The sequence below is a fragment of the Hippoglossus hippoglossus genome, chromosome 24, assembly GCF_009819705.1.
Source record: "Hippoglossus hippoglossus isolate fHipHip1 chromosome 24, fHipHip1.pri, whole genome shotgun sequence".
Taxonomy (NCBI): Eukaryota; Metazoa; Chordata; class Actinopteri; order Pleuronectiformes; family Pleuronectidae; genus Hippoglossus; species Hippoglossus hippoglossus.
In genome coordinates this window covers 4,650,001-4,675,638 of record NC_047174.1, presented here as the reverse complement: position 1 = coordinate 4,675,638, position 25,638 = coordinate 4,650,001, and the positions used below count along the sequence as shown (strand labels likewise).

General features: G+C 41.9%; 1 protein-coding gene across 8 annotated transcripts in view; it reads left to right on the top strand.

Moving 5' to 3' along the window:
* The window catches only part of lama2 (laminin, alpha 2), a 137,886-nt gene that overhangs the window by 9,787 nt on the left and 102,461 nt on the right, over positions 1-25,638 (top strand). For all 8 annotated transcript variants that reach the window (XM_034580971.1, XM_034580970.1, XM_034580969.1 and 5 more), the window contains exons 2-3: positions 17,819-17,989; positions 19,350-19,462. In XM_034580971.1, coding sequence (XP_034436862.1) covers positions 17,819-17,989; positions 19,350-19,462 — 284 coding nt within the window. The remainder of the gene's footprint in view (positions 1-17,818; positions 17,990-19,349; positions 19,463-25,638) is intronic.

The window sequence follows — 25,638 nt, the reverse complement described above, 5'->3', positions numbered from 1 at the left end:
ATCAGAGCGGATGATGAGAGAACTTTGTAACTTAGAGCCTGAAGGAAAAAAACTGGAGACGCAATCAGATAATTAAACTTGTATGAGTGTTGTACAGCTTCCACTGTACAACATAAAACTTAACGTGTTAATAATTAAAAAAAGCACTAATCACTTTTTTCCAGACAACTGGAATTTACCAGCTGTTTTCAACTCAACACACACGTTCTGCACATGTTGATATGATTCACTTTTATTCTGTTTACTGACAGATTCTTTCTCTGTTGTGGTTTCATGATGGAGTCAATACTCCTGAAGCATTTCTTTTAAAAATCCAGTCATCTTCAAAGTTGCTTAACTCCTTTTTTAAACCAAGACAGAAAACACTCCCTTAAAATCAGGTTTTACATTTATTTCAGTCTTAAGTGTTAATACCTAATAAGTGGTGAAGAATGTGTCAAAAGCATCTTAATATTTTATCTGAAGACATATTTAAGTGTGGCATTTTCTTCCCAGAGAAACTTAAGAGACAACAAACCCACTGTAAACTTCTACATCAAATAACTTTAGCTGGGCGAGTCTGCTGTGGGCTTCTGTGGGCAGAACGTCTGAGCTGAGGCTTCTTGTTAGACTGGGGTTTCTTTAAAGTTCTTCACAGATTGATACCGTCTGGTTTCAGTGGCTGCTAGAAATTATCAATTACCCCACCCACGACAGCCTTGTTCAACACATGGTCACAACGTGGTTTTTCTGAGATATTGTGTGTGTGTGTGTGTGTGTGTGTGTGTGTGTGTGTGTGTGTGCGTGTGCGTGTGCGTGTGTGTATCCGTAGGAGCACAGAAAGACATTGTTGGAGGATAACCTGACGTGCCAGATGGTTTGTTACACAGAACCATCTGGGAAGGCTTCGTTGGAAACCGTTTAAAAAAAAAAAGGCGCTTGCAATAAATGCTTGACAGGTGATTGGATGAACCATCTGTCCATCAGTGTCGATCACGGTTGTTGAAACCAGTCGAGAGAAGAACGAAAACATCTTCTCCATCGAGAACCGGGCGTCTTTGCCCCTTCTGTCGGTGAAGAAATACTCATCACCTGTGCTAACCTGGTTCTGAGCCGCATCTCACATTCAAGAGATCCCCATAGCTGATTGTAGCTCCTCCCACATAGGACGCTGATTGGTCCGAACCACTGGGGTGTGGACGCCACCGAATAGGCAAGATGAATTCTCACGTGTGAGGAATCCAGCCGCTTCTCACGATTAGTTGAAAGTTGCCCTCAAATGTTTGTTGTTGCATCTGTTTTGTCTTTGCGTGCGTCCAGCTGTGGTGATTTTGTGTCATGACCTTCTACATTAAAGCAGTTTCTCACCTCTCACACTTCTGAGCTTTGACCTGACGGGGTCACGGTGCTCGACCTCATGTCATCAGGACCTCGTCCTGCTGTGTGGTCCAAGCTGTAGAGACTTAGATCGTCCCAGAGCCGTATCCAGAGAAAGGGTTTGTATAGTGGGTTGACGACCATTAACTACACGTCCCCACTTCCTCCGGTAGTAAAAAAGATTAAGCTTAAAATATTCTGTCAAGTAGTAATAATAGTGTGGTCCATGTGCAATCCACTAACATGGAGGAGGCAGGATTTCAATCTTTATTTACGAATGTGTTTTAAGAGGTTGCATGAAAATGACCTTCTGTGCAGACGGCAGTAGAAGTGTCAATCACAGGGCTACTTTTTAATCCCTTTAGCTAGATTATACATTTTTTGATGTATTTATCATTTAATGTGTATTATTGTATTGCTTGAATGGAGTTTCTATTAAATTTCAAAGCTGACATGACTGCTGACTAGAGGGTCTATGAGGGTCTTCAAGGTGCCTTAGTTTATAAGATATAAATAAAAAGTTGATGTATCAAGAAGTCTTGGGGGCAGCAAAAATTTAAGATGAGTTCTTTCACGCACAAAAAGCACCAAAATGTGAGAGTTCCCTTCTTACATGACCTAAACCTGGTCACCAGAACCAGCTTAACCCACTGGTGGACGAATGATCGAGGGGAAATCTCAAGACTCCTGAACCCAGCAATTGTCGTTTCTGGCTTCACTGACAGATCTGTATGCAGTGCACACACAGTCTTTGCAGCACAGCTCTTAGATAGAAGCACATATACACACACACACACACACACACGTGCACACACACACACACACACACAGAAGCAAACAGAAAGGCCATTATTTTGGGGCTGAATGTTTGTGTGATTGAGCTGATAAAGCATCAGAGGAATAAGAGTCTATTAGACTGGCCAGGTTAGCTATGGATTTAACATTTACACACACCTCAGTCTCTGTGTGTGTGTGTGTGTGTGTGTGTGTGTGTGTGTGTGTGTGTGTGTGTGTGTGTGTGTGTGTGTGTGTGTGTGTGTGTGTGTGTGTGTGTGTGTGTGTGTGTGTGTGTGTGTGTGTGTGTGTGTGTGTGTGTGTGTGTGTGTGTCACAAAAAACACAGGCAGAGGCAAAGCCAGAGTGAAGGAGAGAAAAGAGCTATGTGTTGTGTACATACATTTTTGCTTTTCCATTATTCCAGTTGCTTTTCTCATCAATATTGTGGGTGTGTGTTTGTGTCTGTGTGTGTGTGTGTGTGTACAGAGAGGGGGACATATTCTGTATGTAATTTCACATTTCCATTATATTTTTTGTATTTCCATTATTGTGGTCCAAGGCAAACTCACAGAGAGGCTAATGCAGAGCAAATGTTCACATCTGACACAAGATGAAATATATGAAAAACAATGTGTGTGTGTGTGTGTGTTTGTGTGTGTGTGTGTGTGTGTGTGTGTGTGTGTGTGTGTGTGTGTGTGTGTGTGTGTGTGTGTGTGTGTGTGTGTGTGTGTGTGTGTGTGTGTGTGTGTGTGTGTGTGTGTGTGTGTGCCTTTGCGCTGCTGCCTTAATGCACAAATGACACGTGGGAATTTGGGGTGCTGCTCTGTGATTGGACAAGGCTGGTACAGAGGGAAATATCCCAGTGTTGTTTCCTGTTCAGGGGGAAAAAAGAGTTTGGCAGACATGAGGCGGCTTCGCTGTTACACTCTCATGGTTGTGGTCTTATGTGGAGGCCAAGTATCGAGGCCAAAACAAACCATGAAATGCCAAAATGGAGATAAGCTCATTTTTATGATGCTAGGACACATGATTGTTATCATTTTGTTGCTGAGTGTCCCACCGGCTGCCAGTGTTTCCTGAATTTGCACTGGCTACATGTCTCTGTTATATTTGATTGGCGAGATAAATTATAGGTACAACGCTTAAACTGAATCTCAAAGCTTTTACCCTACTCAAGAACCCTTGAGCAAGACCGTAGGATGGTCTTTGTCTGACTTCACTTCAGCTTATATTAAGAGTACTTAATAGTCTTAGTATCACTTCTAAACCAAACACTAGAATCTGTAAAACAATAACCGGCATATTTGGGGAAATACATTTTTCAGACTCCTGAGGAAACATTTGTCCATCAAACCTTGCGTATTCCAGATCTTAATATCTGTGAGACTCTGGCTCTGCTTCTTCTTCTGACCCTGTTTGGCCCCTCAGAGGAAAGCCGACCTAAGCATTCAGCTGAGCCCGAGGCTTGTTCTGACAGTGGGTGGGAGGTGGGTGGTCCGTCAGCACATTTATTCCTCGAGGAGCCCACTGCTCTGTTCTAGCAACTCAACCAGCTCATTGTCCTCTGCTTGTTTGGACCCTGGTAACAAAGGCTTCTGTTAGTTTTACTTGTGCGGGTCTTGCTCTGCTTAGATTGTTTTTTTTTTCACTTTTGTTTACAAGCCAAATGGGATTTAGCCTCCACTTGCCGGAGTCGTATCCCTGTCCTGGGCCAGGTCCGGGTCCGGGTCCAGGTTCAGGTTCAGATTGGATTTGCAAACAAACTCTTAAAAAACATTTTGCTCAACTTTGGGTCCTGCATAAGCATTTTACTCTGTGTGTTTCTGCAGATCCATCCACAAGTTATGTCGGCAGGTATTTTAGTGGCTTACAGTGTTTTAATATGATATTAAAACACCATAACTCTACTGCGTAAATGCCAAACTGTTAATGGCATATTTTAAAGCAAAGGCTTGCCAAGGTACATAGAATGACTTTAGCAGCCCAACATAGTTAAAGTTGTCCCACCATAGTTAGTTATGTCATATTCCCGCCATGATGTTGGTGAAAACATAAAGAAATTACCATCCTAGGCAGGCAAACACAATCGATATCTTCCTGGTAATGTAGTAAACTACTTTAGCCATCTTGGTGTTGCCGGGCTTGCTTCTTTCCTTTTTGTGTCGTGGTGTCTTTTGTGTAGAGTAACTGTTAGCTTAGCTACGTAGCTTATGTATGTTTAGGACAAGCTCAACACAGTTTCACATTTCCTTCTATGTGAGTTTTAGAACTTGAGCCCTAATATGAGGTGACATCAAATGACACAATTTAAAGATATAACTTGGACGTGATGTGACTTAATGGTTAAAACAGGTATAACATCCCTGCCTGTGGGAACCCCCCCCCCCCCCCCCCCCCCCCCCCCCCCGTGCTGCATTAAACACAGCGCTTGTTTTCTCCATCACTCTGAAATCCCATTCAAGAAACTTTCAAAAGTTAGTGGAACCACGGTGGAGCTAATTTCCAGGTGGCCTACATAAAGTTATTGGCAGGCTGCTGCCTAACCATCAGCGGAATAAAACAAGCCCTCATTCTAGACAAATGCATCATGGGAAATGTAGAAAGGTACCAAATGAAATGCAAGGGGGGGGGTACTGTTGATTAGGGAAAAGGGAATACAAAATGATTACAACCCTTTATCTCAGTTTAATTGCAGGGGATGCTTGACCAGCAACGACTGAAAACGTCTAATAGTAGAAGCAGCGGCTGTGATCACTGTTTGAGGTTCGTGCACATTTTCAGATCGGCTGCTTGTTGATGAATATGCCTCTGAATTGCAATTTTTTTAACGTAATTTTTGCATTTTACATGCAATCTCTCAAATCCCGTTTCCTTTACAATTTGACATCTTCGTAGACGTCTTCTACATCGATTTCTGCAACGATGGCTGCTCTTTTTTTATCCTTAAATATTTGTATTGTTTTTGTTATTTTTTATTGGACATTTTCGTGCTGTTTTCTCACAGGAGGACACACATTTTCCGGACATCTTACTAGAGGGCTGGCTGACTCAGACATTCGTCTTCTCACATATTGCCCCTCTGGAAGATTTCTGAAAAATCTCTGGACTTCAGACAGATGTTTGAAAGCAGCTACAGACTCAACTGAAAGCAGTTGGAGAACTTTGTTCTGGTCCGTTGTGATTCCGTCATATTTCCTTTTCGTACTCTGTTCTTCATCGGAAACTTGGTTACTTAACGCAAGACTTTCCGATCATGAAACGTGTATTCTAACGATGTTTCTATCATTTTACATACAGAATCCGAGCAAAGCCCCTTTTTTATCGTGGACCTTTTCCTTAGTTTATCTCTGCTTGTGTGTGTGTGTGTGTGTGCATGTGTGTGTTTGCTGAGGCAGCATGTCTGTGTACAAGTGGGCAGCCCACAGCACTAGCTGTTGATGCATGGAGGAATCAGAGCTCCAATAATGAGCGGAATCAGCCTTTAACATGGTAATGTGTCATTTAGGGGCCTATCCATTTAGCTAATGACTTGCTTCCTTTTGAAACCTATTAGCAGTAATGGTAAATAGCAGCTCCCCCTTTCAACTCACATCTGATTTGTTTCCCTCCTCCTCTGTTAGTCTTACTCTCCACTCTCCACCTTTTCTCTTCAAGTGCTTCCCTACCCTCCTCTTTTTCATTACTCTCCCCTCTTATCCCATCACTCCTCCTCCACTTACATCTCCTCTTTTCCCTTTAAGGCCGTAAATAACAAGTATCTTCATGATCAGTTTATCTGCAGATTAATTCCTAAATCAGTCATTTACTTTTTTTTGGTGTAACATATGAGAAAATAATGAAATGTAACCGTTTACCACAAATTTACCACAACTGATGATGCCATCAAATATCTTGGTTTATCCAAGTAATCTCCAAAACCCACAGATTTTAGTATGGAGGGCGAAGTATATTGAATTTTGCAGATATTAGAGAGGAAAACATTTCCAATACTGATACATCTGAAAAATAAATCTAATTTAGGCTTGATATTTTACAGTTAAACCATAAACTTTATAATTAATAACTATAAATAAAAAGAAAACACAAATGCAAATGTCTACATCACTTCCCTACCCACATTCTCCTCTCCTCTCCTCTCCTCTCCTCTCCTCTCCTCTCCTCTCCTCTCCTCCTCCTCCTCCTCCTCCTCTCCTCTTCCTCTCCTGCCCATGGGGGCTCATTCATAACATGTACCCATTACCCACCAAGCTATTAGGTTTGCTAACAGTGAGATCCATTGGGTGAAAATCAATGTCTATCCAGGGAGCAGTTTGTCTGTAGCGCCACTGTAATGAATGCTATATACTCACACTCGGCTCTCCCTCTCCCCCCCACTGTCACACAGGGTGCAGACGGAGCCGTTGAGCATTGGTGTAATGGATAATTTTGTCAACCTTACATCTAAACTTCAGTAAAAACAAACCCACTGCAACATCAAGGAGCATTGTTGTCGTACCGTTCGTACAGTTTCTCCTCATCGCTCTCACAGTCGACTCATCAGTTCAAAAATATCTGTGAGCTGATAAAAAAAATATTCAAGCTCCAGTATCGTTCTGTTTAAAATGCTGAATACTCGTGATAAATCACTGTGGACTCACAGGCTGTGTCTATAAAGCTCTCCACACTCTGTAATGGATTCTGTATCGTCAAACACACATTTCAGCTACGGCCAATCTAACCTGAACGTTCTCCATGCCAGAGCAGTTAGCCGTAGCCTGGGGGAGGGGGGAGGGGGGGGCAGCTAATAGCAGATGTGCAGTCATCAGTGCTGGTCAAAAACGTCGAGTCAGCAACCTGTAGTCCAGCCCCATCAAAATCCATCGGCATCATTTAATGCTGTGTGCGAGAACCACTTAAACTCCAGTGAGTTCATTCCATTTCCCCTCATTTGATCCTGAGATTTATGCACTTAAACACCCGGTTGTTCAGTCACGTGGGTAAAGATGTAGGAAAGAGCTGAAATGTGTTCCATGTACCTTAAAGAAAAGATGAGATTTAGTGTGAAGGAAGTAGTTTGTAGGTATTTCTGTACAATCTAATGGCACTAAGGAGAGTGAGTACCCTCCACCAAGGCCCAACAGTCCCCTTAAATTCAATCAAGCTGCACCAAACACTTAACAGATATCAGTCCCCTTAAAACGCCTGATTTCTTCTATCATTAAATCTTTGCATTATTCAGATGGAAAACGGTGAAAATGTCACGCCCCATGTCGCAATGTTTGAAGAAAGTGAACATTTTCAGTGGGTTCTTTCTTGGATCCTTGCACCAAGTTTCGTGGACATTTGTTCAATAGTTTTTTTGTGTAACCCTGCTGACACACAATCAATGAACAGGGCTGCAGACATCACCTCCTTTGTAAAGAAACTCGTCCTGTAGCTTCCTCACCGAGCTCCGTCTCTGCTTCTGTTGCTTCTCTTAACAGGATGTTTTCACCATGGTTCTAAACCTGCGTTACCTTTTTCACTAACCCCCTCTACTTACTCAAGTATTGCAAACATTACAGACAGGTAGATATCTTTAATCCCACCTCTGCTTTTCCTGCTCGGACGTGTTCAAATTTGAGCAAAACCACAAATATTAAATGCTCCATCTGCAACTGAAGCCAAACCCCCGACCTCTGACCTCTGACCTCTGACCTCGCTGTGAGATCAATAAGGTGTCATGTTGTTAGAAGACATTACAGTGACAGAGACATTGTGTACATCAGTGCACAGATGATCAGTCAATCAATTCAACTTTGTCTGCTTTGTGGCACCTTTTGTACTTGTGTTATTGCAATATATATATATATACGACTGTCAAGCTGCTAATAAGACAGTATGAATGTAAACAGTAGAGTCACATCAACACCAGAAAAAAGTAGATAAAATAATAATAATACCAGTAAAATTGTTAAGATATTTAAACAACAGCAACACCAAAGACTACATTTAAGGAAGACGCAGTTTCACCTCCTTGAAGTTTGTATTTGCAAATTAAAACGATTCTCATCCTCACATAATCTTGTTTAGAGATGTTTTGATGTTTAAGGGTCCAAACCCGCCCTCAGAATACCAATTCATATGCTAATTCAAACACATTTCTTAATATGTGGAAAAGTTGCACGTACAGGTTAAATCAAATACCCGAACCTGTTTCACAAGTTAAGAATTCTCTCGCCACCTTTTCTCTCTGTGGATAACGTGCAAACCGTGTATCTGTTTTGTATTTCTGTCGCTGTGTAATGAGGTTATCCACTTTCAGCCTTCAGATTTTCCGGCGTGTCCGCTGTCAACAGACTGTAAAACTGTTGGAACTAATTTGAGACCTGAGCCGAACAGCCAGCTCCGTCTCTTTCTAACTAACAGAGAGACGAATGGCAGCAACTCCAGCTTCCATCCGTCTCTGTGACGACTCGCTTTTCATATCCTCCTGACTACTGTGAATGAGTTGTTCCCCGCAGACGACAACTGAGATTAATTGTGTGTGTTTGGCGAGTATTACTCATGATTACTGGCTGTTCTTTTTGTACATAGTTTGTTGATTGGTCCCCATGGATCCGCCCACTCCGGTCCTTAGCCAGTTGCTCGCTGATTCCAGTCTCTCCCAGTGACGGCCATAAGTCAAGTGAAAGGATAATGGAGGGCAGGAGGAAAAAAGGCCACAAGACCAGGGACGACATCATGGAGAAAATGAGAAGAGAATAGGACAAGTAGAAGAATAAGAGAGGCGCGCCCGGCGGAGATGAACGATATTAACGCCGCAGCCCGTGTGTTCGCCTCCAATCTCTGTGGTAACCGTTTCTTCCTGGAAATTCATGCATGTCCATCTGGATTTTCAATTACCCACAATCCCCTGTGACCCCACTGGCTGCGTCTGGAGAATGATTTTTATTTCCTGGCAAATACAAAACACACTGGAGATCGGCCGAGCTGCACACTCCCACCGTACATGAACATAAACGTATGTTCGATATGTGGTCACAGTCACATTCTGCAGCTTGACTCTATCTGCTGTTCATATTATCGTCTCAAAACCAAAATGCCAATAATCAGCTGACAACCCATCACAGATATCGCAGTAATGAAGCCTTTGAATATGAATATGACGTCTGATTACTTTTCTTTATAGAAAATAATACAGTTAAAGATGGTTGCAGTCATTTAGACATGGTGACAATACATCTCAAAGAGAAAAGATGGTTCGTACCAATTAAAAAAAAACAGCTGATCTCCATTTGTAGTCGTCCACCCTGGCACTTCACCACTAATGCACCAACAACCTGCAGAATGAACAGTAAAAAGAATTACTAACCCTCGTTACTGGTATATTACCATTACAGGTCACAGGTCACCATTACAGGTCACCCTCTAGTTAGCTTTTGTTTTATTGTTAATGTTGCAGATGTTCCACACACACTGGGAAAGTGTCTCATGTTATTTTTAAACATAGCTGAACCAAAAGCCTGAACAGTCACTGAACCACGACTTTGTCTCCAGGGAGCGTTTTTTTGAATTTAAGCAAAAACAATCAGCAATGGAAGAAGGAACATTTTCTATCCTATCGTATATATTTATGTTGTTGTTGGCTTGTGAGAAGAAAGTAGTGTTTGTAGCTATGAGAGAAGATTAGATGCCTCACCAGTGATAAATCTCTGTGGGGGCCAGAGGTCAAGCTGCTCTCTCCTGTAAATCTACTCACTGGCATGTTTTCATTACCAACACCAACGTATCCCCCATATACCCTCCGATGTGTGTGTTTTATATGTGTGTGTGTGTTTATATGGGGGTGTGTGTAGGGGCCTTGACTGTAGCAGAGCCTGTAAGTACAAACCAAGGCCAGCACAGATGAGTTCCTACTTAAATCATACACACACACATGCACACACACACACACAATTCTGTCTCTGAGGTGCTTGTGGATGATTTAACAAAGTTCTCATCACTGCCTCATCAGGTGATGACTGACTGTGTGTGTGTCTGTGTGTGTGTGTGTGTGTGTGTGACCACTGCAGTACAGATTTACTGCTGGCGGGTCTGAGCTCAGCTAAATCACGTCAACCACTTATCCAGGAGTTATAGCACATAAACATTCTCTCTGTCTCAACCCCCGTCTCTTTTATTTCTTTAATTCTCGAAAGTCTTTTAATGCATTGTGGGCAACGTCGCGTTTTTCTAGATCACTGATTGTTTTTCCCGTGGGGTCACGCAGGTCTGCAGTAGATGTAATCGAAACGCCGTACATTTAATATACGTTATATCTACAACTTTAATTTGCTAGGTTTTGATGCTCGGATCCATTTGCACCCAGAAAACTTTGCTATACCTCGGAAATCTGTAATTTCAGGGTTTGGTGCTGTTTTCTTTAAGGAGACACAAGATGCTTTTTTCAGACGGACAACTTCCAAATCCAGGGTTTGATTGTGAAATACTGGGAACGACTAGAAACAAATGTAAAGACAATATCATGCTGCCAAAGCCGCCTAATGCCCCTGCAGCTTAAGAGCGTATATGTTATGCTACATCCTGGTCTGCGATGTGTGTTGAGGGAATCAGTAGGCCCCCCGGGAGACTGTGGTTTAGACTCCCCCCCCCCCACAGTGATGACTGCAGCCTCCAGCAAACATGGTCAGTTCATTGACATGTGTGTCTGTGTGTGTGTGTGTGTGTGTATGAGTGTTTCTAAGTAGGGGATTAACTGTCTATAACTTTGTGGCTTTCCTGTTTAGTCTGACTTTATGACCGTCTGGAAGAGGCCAGCATTTGCAAAAGGTCCATTTTACAGACACACAAACACAGAATTGACGACCAGACACACACACAGACACACACAGACACAAACTTTAGCCCACTTCTGTCCTTCTTCTTCTCTGGGACAAGTGTGTGGCCTTTTGCAAAAGGGAAACCATTTGTCTCCCGGGTGTTGAGATCTGGTGCAGTTGCAGAAACTTGTCTAGCATGTGGGTGTAATTTTTTTAACGAAAATATGCAGCAACAGAAAATACGACACGTGCATAGTAATTGGTAGCTTGTAACTTCTTACCTTGACGGCTCTAATTATAACAATTACAAATTCAAATCAGGGTTCGTGTTGGCGTTAACATAACCGTGTTAACGTAATGGCGAACAATCAGGCGTCTTCATGGTGTCATTGTTTTAACAATTAAAAAAGCAGTATAAGGGGAAATAGAAGGAAAGGGAGATTTAATTGAAAGTCAGACAGGAAGTGGGACGGGGCGATGTGTCCTGACCCTTGTGACCCGTGCACCGTCTCTTTCCTTCTCTTTCATAGGCACTTTATTTTCTTTATCCTTCCTCCGTATAAGAAGTCATTCATTGCTCTCCTTTAAGGCAGACTGTCTCCCCTCTTCTTCTCTGAGGGGAGCTCACAAACACACACACACTCCCGGGCCAGGAAGTCCTGGTGAGAGCAGGATGTTGACTTAGTATTCGTTTCAGCTCTCCCCTGAAGCCCCTGGAGGTCGACAGAGGAGCGGCCGACAGATGTAAAGCCAGAGATACGGGGGCGGCAAAACAAAAGCATGGATTAATGTACATTTTCTCTCTAACTCTTATCGCACCAGACGAGTAATAACAAGAAAACTCAAAAGTACAAAAATATAAACAGCAGTGATGTGGAGGGATGATTTAAATGTTCATGTAGTGTTATAACCAACTCTTTGTCTAACCTCAAAAAGTTCGGCCATGGTTGAAGTTCCTCCTTGCGTCTTATGATCGTTAGTTTGACCTATTGGCTACGCTGCCCCCTCATGATTTCCGGTGGTACTGCTCAATGTCGCCTATAAGCTGTCAGAAGACGTGCACATGACCCAAATCATTTCAAATCATACGTAATGATTAAAACTCCCTTTTAAACTCTTCTACAACATATTACCAAAGTTCAACTATACAACCAGAGACGGAGAATGACAGAATAAAACTAGCTAATGTTTAGAAAGTACTTTTTTATTTGCCATTTATTAGAAAAAGTCAGTCAATTACCCAACGTGTCAGTAAAACTACATCACCATAGAAACGGCATGCAGCAACCAGAGAAGGCTTACAGCTTTGTGTGCGTCCGGTGTGTGTGTGCATGCGTGCAAGGCAAGACAAGACTGATAACATGCTATATTAACTATATATATATATATATATATAAACGCTATATTTAAACTTTAATATATGACAAGTGACGCTCATCATGCCTCCGTTTGTTACCCAAGAAATGTATTCAGTTCAGGAAATGGCTATTAAGTGTTGTGAACGTGTCTGACTTGGACAATCTCAAATATCTCAGGATGAAAAAGACACATTGAAGAAGAAGCCGGCGAAAATGTCAACCTGGGAAGACGATGAGGTTCCAGAGCTTTCCTGAGATTCTGCTGCTTCCTTCTTCATATGTGAAAGGAAATGTCTAGAAAATATCTGGACCCACTTTTCAGACATGCACGTGTCAATATGCACAGAGACAGACACACTGTATTGTAGAAATCTGTTTGATAATACAAAGGTATGGGTTCCATATTTTTCCCCGTCTGTGTGTGCGTGTGCGAGTGTGTATCCACCGGATTATCACTGTCTCATCCCTCATTCCCCTCCTGCCCCTGACCCTTTTAAACAACACTCTATCTTTCTCTGGGAATCCCTCCATCCATTTCTCGCTCTCCATCAATCTTTCTATCTTTTCCTCCGTCCATATCTCCCCCTGACCCCCCCAACTATTCGGGATGGAGCGGGGAGATAGAGAGAGGTACAGAGAGAGATGATCCTGTCGTTTTCAACCTTCTTGTTATTCCATCAAGCATACATCTCGCCTCAGAACTCAACAATAACACATCCATCACACACACACACACACACACACAAAAGGGCAAACCGTGCAGTCTCATCCTCTATCGTGACAGTAAAAGCAAATAAAGTTTTATTCCTAATGTAATAAAAAAAAACTTTTATACAATAAACATATTTGCTGTCATTCGGAGCTCGTGGAAATTCACTCAATGTCCCTTAAACGTAGATTCTAACTTTCATATTGATGTCTTATCGTCCTTATTACGACTCCGTGCACGTGTTACTGGAAGTGCACGGAGGGTGTCAACTTCACTTTAAGATTATAACAAGCATAATTAATATGCACGTTTTTTTTCTCAAAATAAATCCCTTAATTGATTATGTATTAGGTTCCAATTAAACTCCAGCCCACTGTATTTGATTTAATGTAGATTTAGTTTAAATCCTCCTGTGCAGTTCAACATTTAATTTGAAAGATATTTACAAGGTGCTCAGGGTGAGCAGATATAAAACCCGGCTGAAGTTATGGATTGTATGTTGATGAGGATTGAGATGAACGCGTAGATGTGGAAGATTTATGAGTGAGGGTATAGTCTAATATAAAATTCACAAATTTGCCCTTGAGGGCTTTTCAATCTCTACATCTCACAAGTCTCTCCTGAGACGAGGATGAGGGGGAAACAGGAGCAACACTAAATAAATATATTCTTATCACAAGGTCCATTTTCAGTGTTTGGTTTTTAACGAGCTTTCGGCCACACCTTGCATCAGCATGTCCTAGAGGTGATTTAGATTTTATTACGCGACTCTAGAATGGATTTTTGCGGTCGCTCAATAAGAGTTGACAACCGAGCGAAGTCCACGCAATGATGACGACTACGGGATGAAACTGAAAGCTCCAGAAAGACCAAACAAGTCTTTGTGGCAAGGTCAAGGTCAATTCTTCAAAATGGTTCACTTGACATTTATAAAATCAAGTTTTAAAAGTTTTATCTCAGCAAAGTTTCTTATATTTATAAGTGTAGTATCACACTGTAAGTACATTACCCAGCAGTACTGTGATATTGTGATCAGTGTTACAATGTCGAAGTACGTCCCGTGGCAATGACATTGCCCAGCTCTCACCGGGGGTGCTTATACATTCTGACAGTATTATAATTTAGCGGCTGTATTGCAGTAAATCCTGTGAGACATCGGGTTAACAGAGCGTAGACGGACGATAGAGAAGCCGCCAGACAGACAGTGACACGGACAGACAGACAGGTTACCATGGTTATCAGAGCAGAGAGAGAGAAGAATGGAAGATGATGAACCTGAGTCGATGTGTGTGTCCGAATGTGTGTGTGTGTGTGTGTGTGCGGCAGCTGCAGAGCCGTAGGCAGACGGTCATTGTGTCCTTGTCGTCCTGTGAATCTGAAATCTGAACCCCACCTTTCGTCATTCCTCTCCGTGTCTTTGTTGTCAACTCGCCCGTTTGTTCAACACGACAGACGAGAGAAAAAATGTTATCGGCTTCCAGAGGCCGACACGTGATCAGATCCCTGGACGTCATTTTCATGTTCTGTAGAAGTTGCCGTGACGGAAAACACATACGCTGAGAAAAGATGGATGAAATTCCGACTTTGTGAAAGGAAATTTGTTATTATAACTCCTTTCTCACCTAGATTATAAAACACGATGTGAATACAAACCAAGATGTGTGTTTAAACTGGGAAACCGTGAAGTTCCTGTTCGAATCCCTATAGATTCTGCATGTGAAAGGTATTAGTGGTCTCAGATCAAGGTCAAATGACACTAGAAAGGTTTTTATAGTCTCCCACGTACATTTGTATGTGGTCGGAGGCTCCCGCAGCTTGTGGATGAAAACCCAGGAGTAAGCAGGATGTTGGCTTGGTTCTCTGGCAGACGTCAGAATAACCATGAGGAGGAGAAGGATCCAGGAAAAATCTGTTCATCACAGCAACTGAATCGATCTTTTATTAAAGTCTTCTGATGAAGATCTAAGATGTCGCACACTTTTATTTTGTTGTAAATACATTTACTGAAGTCTTTCCTGGGCTGCAGAATTGTGTGTTAATTATTGTCACTTTAAGCAATTTAAACCTCAAAAACAATAACTGATCTGGACTTTAGGGTTTCTATTCTCTACATGGTGTATTTGTCATGGATGTAATATCAGTATCAAAGCTCCAACTTTCACAAATTCACAATGTAAACTGAGATGTTTATCTGGGAGTCAGTGTTTTCTGTGTGTCATGGAGATCCGGGCCCCTCAGCGACATGGATTCTCAGATATCATTTTCTAAGAGGTTGGAGGGACGTGTTAGACCGAGTGTGTGTGTAACGTGTTGTGAGTGTGAGTGTGTGTGTGTGAGAATGTGTACACGTGTTTGAAAGAGGGATTTGGGGTGTCTCAGATGTTCTTCACAGTTCATCAGTGTTGACATCTGGCCAAACAGCTGTACGCATCTGGACACAGTTCCTAGTAAAGGGCGCGTGCACGCACGCACACACACACACACACACACACACACACACACACACACACACACACACACACACACACACACACACACACACACACACACACACACACACAGAGGAGCTTCCTCTTCCCCTTCCATCTCATCTTTCCTCCCGTCTGTCTCCTTTCTGTACAGTTATCGTGTATTCTATACGTTTCTGTGTTTACGTTTGAGTTGCACGTGTTGTTTTAGCGCTTTGACCTCAAACCAGCGCAGCGATATCTGATGTAACTCAGAACTCGGCTCGTGTTCTCGTCTGTGTGGGTTTTACAGACAGGAAATGTGAACCATGTGCACCGTGAGTCAAAATCACTTGAATTTCTTCAAGCTTGTCACACTGAGGCTAATGTGATTTTTACTATGGGAACAATACGGATGGGTTACGCCAACAAAATAAAACAGTGAGCAGTTTCATGGAGCGTTGGAGTGGTGGAGAAATAGACGTGTTTTATAGGAATTGGGGAACACGGGCTACTTGGCTTGCTGATTATTGGCAGTCACACCTTTGAGAGCATGTGTTTGCAGTGTAGACACATGACAACATGATCTGTATCTTAACTGTTTTCATATGGTCCTTGTTCCCATTTTTAAAAAAATGTGAACACAGGTTGTGGTTGTTTGGAAAAGAACAAACGTTTTTTTCCTCTGTTCTTCAAATTTAATGAGGAAATAATTGACAAAAATTGCAAGTTGAGCCTTTTAAGTTTGTCAACAGAGAACTCGCTCGCTGATTAAACATATTGCAGCAATTTCAAACCACCTTATTTTCTGAGGAGGGGAGAGGTTACTCCTACTTACTGCATGAACTCCGTCCTGTCTGGGGACATTTTAGATTTGAGTTTCACATGTGACAGACGCAGCAGGAGATGATCCAGCTTAGATTCTTTTAGAAATACAGGAAAATGGAATAAAATGTTCAGGTGAGGCTGAGTAGAGCAGGAGGCCGGACATAATGTAGAAATCCTGCTGCTGAAATCACATCGACAGTCCCCTCATGAAATCGTGTCTTTCCAAGTTGACATCTTGACTCTTTTTCATGCTGAGATATGTCCCCTCTTACATTTCTGTTGAAAACATCCTCAGTATTCCCTGCTGTTTTCTCACATGCTCTTATTTTGACATTTCGCAGACAATTTTACGAGGGGAAAAGTCCTGCGCGACGGACTCGGGACATTTGCGCTCTCAGTGGGTTCCGTGCACGTCTGCAAGCAGCTTTTCCTTCGTGAGCCAAACAATAGCTGGAGTGCACTCCCCTCAGTTGCAGCCACATTGTGCCAAGAGTTCAATGTACTTTTCCTTTTCTCATGGAGATTTTGAGATATCTGCCCATAAGGGGAGCAAACAGGGAGGGAAAACAAACTTGTGCATTAAACTAATCCCAAAATATGGCCTCCCATAACATCCTGGAGAAACAACTACGTGTTTTCCATAATGTGTGTGTCTTCCAAGCTTTCAGGCTGTGGCTCCAGCAGTGAAAAATATCCAGGGACAGGAAATGAAAACGGGGGGAAAATGCTCGTGCAACATAATGTAAATGAACAGTCGTTGCCTAAAGTCTGCACAGTTGACAGCCGGCCAAAAAAAAATCTTCTGTGTGTGCTTCTGTTATTTTCCGAGATGAAGCGAGCGCGGCTCTCGCTGACACGTAGGGGTTAATGATGTTAACTGCATTAAACCACAGCAGAAATACACCCGGATTAACTAACTTTAAAACACCTGCCCCCCCCCCCACCCCCACGTGTTCCAGGCTAATTACTCACAACCTCAGAACAACAGAGGAAACCGGCGCTTTGCTGGCGAATCGGGGCTCCACAGAGAAGCTGACATCATTTTTAATGATTGGAAATACAAGACCTGTATGCAAAGCAGGATGTGCTGGTTGCCACTAATAACCCCCCACTGAAGCATTTTGGCAATTTAACGCGTTTTTTTCCCGTGAAGAAGAAAGTCGGCTCGACCTCATTTAAACTGCTCTGAACCGACTTGAAACTGATTCCTGATGATCCGACGACACAATTAAACTGAACTCTGCCGTTTCTGTGTGTTTCATTTTCTTTTTTACACACACATCTTTGATATATAATAGATTCAAAAGGAATTACCCGACACGTTTGAAGGCGTTGCTGTTTTCCGTCAAATACGAAGACTGACGTGAGCTCGTAAAAAGTAAACAATGTGTTTTTTCCCCTAAAATATGGAGCCTTTTTAACGTTATGTTTACTTCAGGGAGAGAAAAGCTGCAGCATCTTTATGTGGAGCAGATGTCAGCGCTAATGGATGCAGCTGTGTTTGTGTTTCATCATCTATTTTTCTTTTTGTTTAAAAAAACCCCCTCCTGTTTTTCTTCCCCAGGACTGTTTCCGGCCGTGTTGAACCTGGCGTCCATGGCGGACATAACGGCGAACGCTACCTGCGGCTCGACGGGTCCCGAGATGTTCTGCAAGCTGGTGGAACATGTACCGGGGCGGCCTGTTAAAAACTCTCAGTGTCGAACCTGCAACCAGCAAAGCACGAAAGCAGTCGGTAAGAAAGATTCTCACACACACACACACACACACACACACACACACACACACACGACTCATAGTCATGATGATTACAGTAATTAATCATGCCAGATTAGTTAATTAGAGCCAGATTGGCCAGATGTTAACCAATCATTTTGTCTGAAGTGATAATTACTGAACGAACTAAGGAATCAATCGCAACATGACAGAATGACAATACAAAATTAGCCTGCAATCATAATTCGAACAGGCCAATTACACCGTCAGTTATCCAGTCAGTGATTCGGTTAACTGCTCAGCCTGTCAGCCAATCAATCAATCAATCAGTTGGCTAATGAAGCGGTTAGTCACTGACTAGTAGCCGCTTATTAGTCAGTCGTCGTCTATCTCTGTTAATGCTAAGACGTTAACATCAATTTACAGTAAGTGATCAATTGATTGAACGACTTCCTCCCTGTCGAAGGGAGGATTTGACTTTTTATGAAATATGCCATGTGAAGATCGATGCCACTTTCACATCTGTTGGTTGCTAATCTTAGTTTAGCTCAGATTACACAACTAAGACTTCTGTCTAATCAAAAGTCAAATTGTAAAGATGACATGTTGCAGTTTTACAGCCGACACCATGTCGCTTATTTCTCGGGTCAAGCTCTGTGGTTCGCTGGCCTCTGGTCACCACATGGTTGCCAGGCAACTAGGCCAAGAAATATTTAAAGTTCTTGTCATTTTTACTTTTCCGTTTTTTCGCAAATCAAACTTCAACAAAGTCACGTGTGAGCTGGTAGATGGTCGTCGACAGAGTCAGGTTCCATGGTTTTTAGCAGAAATGTCATACATAAGTAGGATGGTGATTGACAGCTCCCGGTTGAGCTGAAACATTAAAATGACACACACACACACACACACACACACACACACACACACACACACACACACACACACACGAAAACACACAATCAATCCCGTGCACACTGTACATAAACAGTGTTTTATCTGCCTGCTCTGTTAAAGTGTGTAACCGCTCCCAGGTGTGGGCTTTGTTCTGCATCCGGTGACATTTCTTATTCAGAAGTGAATAAAATCTCCTGAACTGCAAAGGAAATCTATTATTATTAGTTTTTAAAAGGTAGAAAAATACCCTTTTGATTTTGGGGCCTTGAATCTTCCCCGAAAGAACCGAGGTGACTATTTTCTCGTTAGAATAAAACGGGATGGAAAACTAAAATGATTTTTAGATTTTTAAAGTTGGAATAGAATCCAACGATTGATTTTATGTGTGTGTGTGTGTGTGTTTGTGTGTCTGTGTGTGTGTGTGTGTGTGTGTGTGTGTGTGTGTGCGTGTTTGTGTGTCTGTGTGTGTGTGTGTGTGTGTTCAGAGCATCATCCCATAGAATACGCCATAGATGGGACCAACCGCTGGTGGCAAAGTCCCTCCATCAAGAATGGGATGGAGTACCACTACGTGACAATCATGCTCGACTTGAAACAGGTAAACTCACCCACACACACACACACACACACACACATATACACGGGGCGGCTATGGCTCAGGAGGTAGAGAGGGTCGTCCACTAACAGACCAGACGGGCCGTAGTTTGATCCCCAGCACCAGTCTGCAGTCCTAAGTGTCCTTGGGCAGGATACACACTCCATGTTGTCCCGTGTGTGAACGGATGAATGCAACTCGCGCTGTGAGACTGGAAAAGCGCCGTATAAATACATTTCATTTATCAGTCCATTACATTCACGACTACACATGAGACTCAGACATGTATTCTATGGAGTCCTACACCAAAGTAAATCGAAAGTGCCTCTGTCCTCTCAGTTATACGCATCCTCTCTTTGTAGCAGTGGTCCTCTGGAATTTATGTCGGGGGCAAAGTATTTTAATGATTGGAAAAGCCACTGTAAGCGCCATTGATCAAACCTCGCCACAGCCTCTATTATCTGGAAAGAGACAAACTCTAAACATTTTTTTTTCCATTATCAAGGTTCATTAATCAGCATTAAGCCCAGACGGTTACGAGAGCACTATTAAAAAGCTGGACAATTCACAGTGTTTGGTTGAGAATAGCCCAGAATACAGTGTAAGGAGGCGTTTTTATTTCTAAATCCCTTAAAGAAGAAAGCTCAGGAGCGGTACTTTGGAGGAAAAATGCCTCAAATTGAGCAGCTGCTGGTGAACACACATATAATTTCAAAAAGTATTTAACGTGTACTTGGGGTTTACGCTCTATACTGCAGCCAGGGGAGGAAAAAGATTGATAGCATGAACAGAATCCTTCTTCTCGTCAGTTGGTCACAGGTTCTTTAAAAGCTTTTAAATGTCAGTGGCCCCCAATCTCTGTGGCCCCCCGCTGAGCTGACACAGTTTAAACAGCCATATTCACATAACGCTGGTATTTGATGTGTATTATGTGTATTTATTTTATTGTAGAATCAATCTTACTATAAAGTGGGAATCACTCAGGTTTTCTTTTGACTAAATGCTCAACTTTTCTGTCCATAGACGTTTGTAAAAAGTAAAAATAAAACAAAGGATCTTTACGGTTTTGGTCTTAAAATGATTCTGTATATCTTTCAAACACACATAATTATAGCACATTTTTATTATAATTTTTCTCCGATTGTGAATTTTAACAGTTTGACTAACGCAATGTTTAATTTCTCCTTTGCAATATGCAAGAAAATCATGCTTCAGGCTGCATCCTAATTTTTTTGTTAATGGTTAAGGGGCAGAACAAATTAATGCAAAACCCATTTTAATTTCTATTTATCACCTTTGCAACACCTACTTTGCATTTCGTACCTTGTGTGTCTCTCGTCTTGATTCCCTTTGTCCTCTAAATGATCCAGAACGACGGAATGAATGCAGAATTACAAATAAAGAAAGAGGCAAAATTTTGGTTAAATTTAAATATATTCTGATTCTGTTTTAACAACTCAAACTGAAGTACTACTGAAATGTGTCAGTTCATTTTTTGTCTCAAACCAATCGATCGAACAAACTTAAGTAATGAACAGATTATTCAAAACCTTTGAATATCAGCACTTATCAAAAATATAATATCTAAAGTAGGAAATGTTGCAGTTATGGCAAAAATAAAGATTGTATTAATTGTTAAAAATGCCTAATAGTCTATTGTGCAACATTCAACAGCCTACTTCCTGGATTAGTGCTTTATGTAGCATCCAAATATTATAACATAATAACTACCGACTAGTTGCTGGGTTGAAATTTGCATAAAAATGTCCTCGTCCTAAATCCACTGTGCATTTTCTCATCTGTATGTACTTGAAATGATTCATTGATTCAGAGGTGCAGTATCATGACCGATCAATAACCTATTTGATGTTTTGCATGTGAATTAAAAAATCATTTGTCACGTGGATGTCCGTTTAGTGGTAAAAATGCCATGTGGTCGTTTCCTGCATGTGTTAAAACCACATTTCAGGGAAACTCAACTTTCCATAATTCCAAAGCTGTTAATCTCTCAGATATGTGGACGTGAGACCCCCTGTACCACGGCTCCATTAGAAGAGATTGTAATCGATCCTCCTCTCATCAAGCAACTTAGTTTATTACTTCAGTCAATTTCCTATTGGTCCAAGTAATGGATCCACCTCACGCCTGATTGGCCGTATTTTCAATACCACTAATGTCTGGGTGAACATGTGCACGGCTCAGTGGGGGTGTTGTGTGTGTGTGTGTGTGTGTGTGTCTCTGTCAGTCCAACAGAAAGCTCTCTACCCTGTAGTGGGCTGGATTTCCCTGGTGACCACAGTCATCTCACTCAGAACATGACTGCGTGTGTGTGTGTGAGTGTATGTGTGTGTGTGTGTGTGTGTGTGCGTGTCTGTGTGGTTATTGCCTGTGACTCTGTATTTATTGCTGAGACCCTCCGGACGGAAATCCAGAATCCATTTGTGTGTCTGTGTGCGTGAGAGACAGTTGATGTCTGTATCAAAGCAGAAGGGCACATTGTAGAGAACAGTCCCCTCATGAAACCACAATTAAATTCAGTAGATCAGGATTTATTTAGTTGGACGTGCATCTAAATAGCAAACACTCATAAATGTTTTTCCAAGATCTAAGAATTATTCTCGGAGAAATCAACAAAAACGTTGAAAAAGATCTCGCAATGTTAAAGAATAAAAAGGTCCTGGATCTGCACTAGAACTTAATGGCTTCTCCTCTGACCCACATCGAACCGTTCCACCAATATTTCCTGTGTAACAACAAACAGACGAAGAGAAATGGAAACAAAATCTCTCTGACAGAGGTAACAGGAAGTTTTCCAGTCCAACATCCCTAATACATGACGTCTTCTGTAGGTTTATGCATCAGAGTTCACGTAGATATGGAAATTTCCAGTAAACCATCCTGGTTAAACTGGTGTCACCGTGGCAACGCGATAGGTTTGCAGTTAAATTACAGTTATTATGGAAATGAAAACGCCATGTTGATTGACGGACAGTTTGTTCGACGTGGCCCCTGAACGAGTCTGTCAGTCAAAGTGCTTTCATTACGCACAGCTCCTACCTGAATACACACACACACACACACACACACACACACACACACACACACACACACACACACACACACACACACACACACACACACACACACACGCACACACACACACACACACACACACACACACACACACACACACACACACACACACACACATTCTACAGGTTCACTGTGCACACAAACTATTTGAATCACTACATTCAGATCAATGAGCAAAATGAGTCACAGAGAGTTATTCAGTGCGTGTTCGTTTTGGAAGAAGTCATTGGTAACTCATGACAACACTGAGGGACAGAAATAAATGGGGTCAACTGGTCTGTGTTACATATATGATTTGAGAGATTTCTCAATTCACCCCCCGACTTCAGTTCTGCAGAGTTAAATTTCTCTTCTGTTCTTTCTCTCTTGACTTAATCTACTGTGCAGATCGTGATTCATGATTTAAAAAAAGTTCCCCAGTTCCTCAAACTCTTCAATCTTTCCCCTTCAATACTTCAAGCTTCATGATGGACCGAATTTGCTTCAAAGAAATTGGCACATCCATTTTGTGTCTTAAACAGCATTTAAACATGGGAAACACACATCAAACACACATCAAACACACATCAAACACACATCAAACACACATCAGACAACCCAGTGGCTGGGATAAAAAGATACAGAAGAACTTTACTTTACTTTTCACTGCACATAACAACTAAGAGTGACATGGTTCATGGTCAGAACTTTTAATACGAGAAAAAAAAAAAAAATCTTTATTCATAACAGAGAGAAGGTAAATGAAACATCTGCTGCACCCAATGAAACTTTTGTTGGTGTGATGTTTGACAGTAGCTCGGGCCAAAGCAAGAATGTGGGAGCGATTGCAGCATCTGGTGTTTTGTGCAGGCGAAAAAAGCCTATTTAAAAAGCTTAAGGCCAAATTACAGCCAAGTCTGTGAGTGAGCGTGTTAATGTGTGTACGCGTCAGAGTGTGTTGTGGGCAGCACCGATAGAGAGGAGCAACGTGGAGTCAGTTGGCTTTTTACACGCCAGGGCCGTCCCTCAGCCTCTCACGCTGCTCCACCGTCTCAAGCAGAAAACACAATCATCCGCAGCCTATTTTATGTGATTTGGTCTGAAACTCACTCAAATATTGAACCCCACTCCAAAACACTTGCCTCTCAAATTGTCTTTTAGCGGCTCCAGTAAATATCTTCTGCTTGTTTTCCTGCACAAAGTTTGGCAGCGGGGAGTTGCTGGATGATTCAGCCCCATTTAGAACTCGGCCAAAAGCTACTCTATTAGTCCGGCGAGATGTTAGCACATTTTTATTTGAAGTGACAGTAAATTCTAACGAGTCTGCATTCCAGCTCCATTACTTTGACAGCATGTCCACCTGCGTGTGTGCACGTCGCTGCCAAAACACAGGAATCGAGCCTTGTGACTTTGTTTTTAACTTTGTATGTGTCGTCATTGCATTTCATTATCTTTCGTCACATTTATATCTGATTCCAGTTTGTTTCCCATCAGTCTTTTGTTCCTCCTGTGTGCGTATCCAGCTCTAATTGGCTGGAGAGCGAACTGGAAATCGGAGTTTGATGCCAGTTTGTCAAGCCAGAGAGATTCTGAACACGTTTCCATGTGAATGGCCGGTAAACACCAGCTGTTGGTGTGAAACCGCTGGAACTGTGTGTCCAGATCCCACGGAGACAAAACGGATTCTTCACAGTCCATTTGGTTGTAGGCAACCCGAACCGCACTGGACACGGGGCTTAGAGCAGCTGATTGAGCATTGACATAAACAATCTACGTGCACATTCTGAATAGTCATTTCCTGGTTTGTCATGACAACGTGTGGAAATTGATTTGTGTGGTTCAGAGTATTAAAACAGGAGATACAGATGTACGCATGCATTTTTTTTTAGCCTTTATAGACTGAGTGAATAGTTTGCCGCACTACAACGGTCTGAAGTAATATGAAATGTAAAATAAGCTAATTGAGTCAGTGGTTTATTTTAGAACCGGTGTTTTTGTATCGGTGAACAATTAATCATTTCATCTGGGGATAAACGAGCCACTAGAGTCACTGAACTTAATGAGTACATGCAGATCTGCTGTTTCCCTTTGAGATCAAACCAGTGCTCAAAAGAGGGGTATTAATATTTGATATATATATATATATATATATATATAAATAAATATATGTATTTTTATATTTTTGTTTCATGAGAGAATCCCCTGTTTGTGCATTAATTTGTTGGCATGTTGTGTGTTTCTATGTCCACAGGGAATTATTTTGCATATATATCTAATACAATAATTTCATTTTACAATATTTTCAATTAAGTTGCCGTATTACTCTGCTGTCATTGGCTGATAGTGGGACTGGAACACAAAACAGCAGCAGCACAGACTCTTCACTAGAGTTCGGACGAACATATTGTCAACAAATTAGATTCGATCTTAACCACAACTCCAATTAGTTTACTCGCTGATGTCTCCAGCTCATTATGTGTCTTGTCCTTTGTCTTTTGTTACCAAACAAGTGGAAGCTAGTTTGGTAAATAGTTGGTTATTATTCAGGATCAGCTTTGCCAAACCAGGCTGCAGAAGAAACGTGGAAAAACTAATATAAATGCATTTGGAAAAAATTAAACTGTATGAAAAGAGAATCCAGCCAATTAAATTTCATACGGACAGATTGAAATGTGTTCATGATGTGAACTCACCACATACTGACCCCTCTGACGTTAGAGGTCGTGAAAGAAAAGATGAACATGTATTTATCAGCCTCCTGATTTCTACTGGGACGGTTGTTGGTGTGTTTGTGTTGATGCTGAGCTGAGCTCTGCAAAAAAAATCCCTCGTCTGATCCACAACTGATCAAAACACCGAATATGGCATCCTGCTACACACACACACAGACACACACACACACACACACACACACACACACACACACACACACACACACACACACACAGCATTAGTTAGCTGTGTTCATCTATGTTTAGCTGCTGGAGCTGCCTAGCTGTCCCAAAGCTGTCACCATGTTACAAGCTACTGCTGAGAGCTCTCTTTTACACACACACACACACACACACACACACACACACACACACACACACACACACACACACACA